Source organism: Lathyrus oleraceus, chromosome 4 (genome assembly GCF_024323335.1).
Source record: "Lathyrus oleraceus cultivar Zhongwan6 chromosome 4, CAAS_Psat_ZW6_1.0, whole genome shotgun sequence".
NCBI classification, from domain to species: Eukaryota; Viridiplantae; Streptophyta; class Magnoliopsida; order Fabales; family Fabaceae; genus Lathyrus; species Lathyrus oleraceus.
In genome coordinates, this window is record NC_066582.1 from 7,357,796 (window position 1) to 7,363,287 (window position 5,492).

Consider the following 5,492-nt stretch of genomic DNA (forward strand, 5'->3'; position numbering starts at 1 on the left):
GTTGGTCCGCACCTTCCTTGTGGTAAACGTGGGTATGACGCGGGGAGGTGGCGTCTTGGTGAGTCGAGGAGACGGATAGGTGCTCGGGTCGTTTCAGTTTCTTATCTTTGATAGACGTGTCTCAGAATCAGTGGGGTCGCTTCGTTTCGTGTGCAAAGACGGCGTAGGCAGGCTAGGCAATGATGACCTAGCGTGTTGGTCCACGTGCCAAGCCCTATAAAAAAGGGGTTGAGTAACTTCATTTCCACTTTTTTCGCTCACACGTTCACCGGAGTTCTCCACATTCTCCCTCGTTTGCTCGCTCTACCGTCTGGACCGCCGTCTCCGCCCGTCCTCCTATCTGAACCACCGTCTTCTGCTCGGGCACCACCGTACCCCTTTCAACTTAACTATGACAGGTATGATTTTCCACTGTGACCCACTGTTTTTCCTTGTTGTTTTCTGTCAAACGCATGCTATTTTTGTAGAAATGTGGTTAGGTTTAACTTAGGAACAGTGTAGTGGACTGTAGGTGTATATTAGATGGTAGAAAATAGGGTTGGGATCATACTGTACCGGGCATAAATTTCATATGCCGGGCAATACTTGCATAGGCTGTATGAAGTTTATGCCCGGTCTCCATAGAATGCGCGCGTCACCGAGTTGAGCACGGTTAGTGTCCGTCGCCGCTACGCCCTTTCACTTGACCTGCGGTGGAAGGGTGGATTTGATACGACGTCGAATTCACTCTTTCTGTCTGCGTTTCAGGTGCTACCGGGCGCTTACGACCGAGGAGGGAAGATTCTGGGTCCTCCACCGAAGACGCGACAATCGCTCGTCTCCCTGTCGGGGATGGGAGTGTCCGAGATGGTACCGAACACGCCTCCTCTTCCGGGCAGGTCGACTTCTCATGGGTTGCGGACGAGCCCTTGGAGGAGGAATCAGACTTCTGTGACGAGGCCATCATTGCTTACGCTATGGTCGAGACCATAAGCCGGGAGGATCCACCAAACTGGTATTGCTGCGCCCCCAAGGAAGAAGACCGCATTTGCCATCATTTCCCGGGGAAGCAGTTCACCATGTATGAATTTGCTTTCCGTGAGGCGGGGATTAGACTGCCCTTCAACTCCTTCCAGATGTCGGTCTTCAAGTGGCTCCGGCTGGCGCCGTCCCAACTACATCCTAATGCTCTCGCATTTATGCGGGCATTCGAGTTAGTTTGCCAGTTCCTCGGCATTGGTTGCACCCGGGCTCTCTTCTTCCACGTTTTCCATCTCCAGAGGTCCGGTTCCCGTGGTCGCCACAGTTGGGTTTCTTTCAAGCAGCCCGTGCGTCTGTTCAAGACGTACGAGGATTCTGTTCGCCATTTCAAAAACCGGTGGTACGTGGTGATGCCGATTACCCGGGCTGCCCTTCACTCTCTATACTACTATCAGCGGACACCCAATGGGGAGGAGACGCTGATGTCGAAGATACCGCTGAGGTGGCAGCGTGATCATTTCGATCTCTCCACGGCGCATTACCGAGTCAAGTATGCGATGCTCGGCGAGGAGGATAGGCTCGCGTACAAGAAGCTGGTCGATTACGTGCAGAGCTTCAGCTTGGGGTTCTGGGCGAATCGACAGGGCGTGCCCTACCTGGATGAGGCCGGGGAACTAATCACCGAGGCGCGTTATATCAATACGAAGGCTCTGCTCGAGTGTGATACCGAGGAGGAAGCTCTGGCGTTATTGAGTAGGCAGACTTTGTTTAGCTTTTTATTTCTGTTTATGACTTCGCTCGCTAATGTTGGTGTGTAATTTATTTGCAGGTGCCATGCCCAATGCTCGTGATCGGGTGCTGAAGCTAGCGAATCAGGTCGGCGCTCCTGACCGGGTGCCCAAGAAGAAGAAGAAAACTGTGGCCCGTCCCTTGGAGACTGCTGGCGATGCCGGGGCTAGTCCCTCGCAGGCGGCGAGCGTGATTCCTTCCTCTCCTCCTCGATCTAACCCGATCAACATTCCTGATAGCAGTCCGTCGCCAGCGGCTTCTCCCCTCCATAAACGGAAGCGTCCGGCTGGGGCCCTTACCAGGTCGTCTCCAGGAAGTTCGAATGGACCGGGCAGCTATCTTCTACCTCCCTGCTATGTGGAACGGTCGTTCTTCAAGGCCGAGGAGTCGATTGCTGTGCCTGCGCCTGAGGCCAAGGCTATTCTGGACCAGGATGTTGCTGCCCGGAGGAAAGATCTGGCCAGGGATATTGCTGCTGTCATCCGGGTGATGGAGACGGCCATGGTTTTGACCGACACTTCGGTCTCCACCGCCTCGCTGGAGGATGCCCTTTTGCAGGTTCGGACGGAGAAGGAAAGACTATCTAAAGATCTGTCGGACTACAAAGAAGAGCATCAGCTGCAGGAAGGGCTGAGCCAGAAGCTGGAGGAGGTGGAAAAGGAGAGGGACCAGTTGAAGGCTGCTAAGGCGAGCTTGGAAGAGCAGGTGGTCGACCATCAGAAGCTGACCGAGGACAACGCTTGCCTACGGGCTCAGGTTGAGTCTCTCGAGGGAAAGGTCCGTCCTCTGGCAGATGAGACCGAGGAGGAACGCGCCCTTGGTTCGCGCGGTGAGCTGCTAGGGCATATTCGGACTCTCAACCAAGATCTCGTGGCCTGCTTCAAAGAGGGTTTCGACAATGCTGTCGAGCAGCTCGGGCTTCTGAACCCTGAGTTGGTGACAGTAGGGTCGGCCTATAACTGCTGCGTCCGGGACGGTGAGATTATCTGCCCGTTTGAAGCGGAGGAGGAGCTGGGGGGAGAAGAAGAAGAAGAGGATGAAGAGGTGCTCCGAGCGGAGTCTTAGTTTATTTGTTTTTCTTTGATTTTAGTTATCATGGCCTGCGTGCCTTATGTATTTGGCCTTCGGGCGTTGTAATATGGCCTTCGGGCGTACTTGGCTTCGGCCGCTCTTATCGTTTTTAATGCATGAATATTTATGTTATCATTCATTGTGCTCGTTTGTGTTTGATACTTGTTTGTATGAGTTCGTACTCTGCTCGACTTTGTTAATCTCCTCGGTTTAGGGAACCGACGAAGTGTCGGGCTTTGTGCCCGTGGGTATCGAGGCCCGGGTCCGTTGTTCGAACCCTGGTCCCGAGGCTTGGGCCCTCCCATCGCGAGCTGGGTGCCCTGCCAGTCCTGGTACTTCGACGTTGAGTCTTGGTCAAGATCCCAACCGTCGGGGAGGGTTGTGTTTGTCATGTGACCCCGGATCGTTCCCGGGTCTCGTGGTTCCTCCCTGGGGTTTTGGGGACGAAGAGCGTGGTCGTACCTGCCACGTCTCCCCGTGGTGTATTTAGCTGTAATATTGTCTAAGTTTTTCTGCGTTCCATGGTCGAGCGAGTTGTTCTCCTTGTAGGTTTTCCAGGTAATAGGCCCCGTTGCTCGTTTTGTCGCGGACGCGGTAAGGGCCTTCCCAGTTGGCCGCCAGTTTGCCCTCTCTCGGGTTTTTCTGGTTTCTTCTGAGGACCAGGGTGCCGACCTGGAACTCTCTTTTTATGACTTTCGCGTCATGGCGTAGTGCTATTTTTTGTTTGAGGGTTGTTTCCCTGAGAGCTGCTTCGGAACGTATCTCCTCGACTAGGTCGAGCTCGGCTCTAAGGGTTTCATCGTTCATTTCCTCGTCTAGGGGCTCCTCCGTCCTCCTCGTTGGCGCCCGTATCTCCACCGGGATGACTGCCTCGGTGCCGTAAGTTAGTCGGAACGGGGTTTCCCCGGTGGTAGAATGTGGAGTCGTGCGGTAGGCCCATAGCACGCTATGTAGCTCCTCGACCCATGCCCTCTTTGCCTCACCGAGTCTGCGTTTGAGGCCACGTAAGATTACCCTATTGGCCGCCTCTGCTTGCCCGTTCGTCTGCGGATGCTCGACAGACGTGAAATGCTGTGTGGTGCCCAGGCTGGCGATGAAGTCCTGGAATCCTCCGTCCGTGAATTGTGTCCCGTTGTCTGTGACAAGTGCCTGGGGTATACCGAACCGAGCGAGGATGTTGCGTTTGAAGAACCGGAGAATGTTCTGCGCGGTTATTTTAGCCAGTGCCTCCGCCTCGATCCATTTGGTGAAGTAATCCACCCCGACGATGAGGTATTTATTCTGATATGATCCGGTGACGAAGGGTCCGAGGATGTCCATGCCCCACCACGCGAAGGGCCATGGGGAAGACAGTGATTTGAGGTCGTTCGGGGGTGCGAGGTGCATGTCGGCATGTCGTTGGCATTTGTCACATCTTTTGACGTGCTCTTTCGAATCGTTTTGCATGGTCGGCCAGTAGTAGCCTGCTCGAAGGGCTTTTCGTGCGAGCGATCGTCCGCCGAGGTGTTGAGCGTTAATTCCCCGGTGTATCTCTCCAAGTATGTCGGGGACTTTCTCTTCCTCGACGCATTTGAGTAGTGGGATGGAGAATCCTCTCCGGTAGAGTTTGCCTTCGAGGAGTACGTACGAGCATGCGCGTCGTTTGACAGTGGTCGCCTCTTTCGGGTCAGCCGGGAGTTCGTCTCGTGTGAGGTAGTTGTAGATGGGTGTCATCCAACAGCGGGCATCTCCAATAGCGTTGACCTCGAGTGGAGGCGGTAGTTTGTCGATGCTGGGCCGAGGGAGAATTTCTTGGATTACTGATTTATTCCCACCCTTTTTCCTCGTGCTGGCTAGTTTCGAGAGAACGTCTGCCCGTGTGTTGTGCTCGCGGGGTATGTGTTGAACTTCCCATTTTTCAAATCTATCAAGTTTTTCTTTGACGAGGGACAAGTACTCGAGGAGGTTGTCGTTCTTGGTTTGGTATTCTCCTCGCACTTGTGAGGCCACGAGCTGGGAGTCGGTGGATATTTTTACCTCTTTTGCTCCCAGGTCCTCGGCTAACCTCAGGCCTGCGAGGAAGGCTTCGTATTCGGCTTGGTTGTTTGATGTTGGGAACGCTAGCGCTAATGATACCTCTATCAGGATCCCTTCCTCATTTTCGAGGATGATCCCGGCCCCGCTGCCTGATGTGCTAGAGGCACCATCGACGAAGATCGTCCATTTGTGGGCGCTTTCTGCTGGAGTCGGGCTGTGGGTCATCTCCGCGACGAAGTCGGCCAGTGCCTGAGCTTTCAAGGCTTTTATACTTTCGTATTGTATGTCGAATTCGGAGAGTTCTAGTGACCACTTGAGCATCCTCCCGGCCATATCAGGGCGCCCGAGCAGCTGTTTGATTGGCTGGTCGGTCCTCACCTTTATCGTGTGTGCGAGGAAGTAATATCGTAGTCTCCTCGCTGTGTTGATGAGGGCCAGGGCGACCTTTTCGATTTGCTGATATCGGAGCTCGGGACCTTGGAGTGCTTTACTCGTAAAATAGATGGGCTTTTGTCCTTCGTCGGTTTCTCTTATTAGAACGGCGCTGACGGCCTCGGTTGCCACGGATAGGTATAAGTATAGGGTTTCCTTTTCTGATGGCCGTGATAAGACCGGGGGTTGGGACAGAACCTTCTTTAGATGGAGTAGCGCTTGCT

General features: G+C 54.0%; 1 protein-coding gene across 1 annotated transcript; it reads left to right on the forward strand.

Moving 5' to 3' along the window:
- The first annotated feature begins 391 nt into the window (after nucleotides 1–391).
- LOC127135716 (uncharacterized) lies at nucleotides 392–2,877 on the forward strand. The gene is made up of 3 exons (XM_051062358.1): nucleotides 392–398; nucleotides 748–1,713; nucleotides 1,790–2,877. The coding sequence occupies exons 1-3, from the start codon at nucleotides 392–394 to the stop codon at nucleotides 2,812–2,814; spliced, it is 1,998 nt and encodes a 665-aa protein (XP_050918315.1). The 3' UTR covers nucleotides 2,815–2,877.
- Nucleotides 2,878–5,492: the final 2,615 nt, after the last annotated feature.

Excerpts from the sequence above, each read along its gene's own strand:
- LOC127135716 (XM_051062358.1), top strand. Across the intron at positions 1,714-1,789 it reads GGAAGCTCTGGCGTTATTGA|GTGCCATGCCCAATGCTCGT; the intron begins GTAGGCAGACTT and ends ATTTATTTGCAG.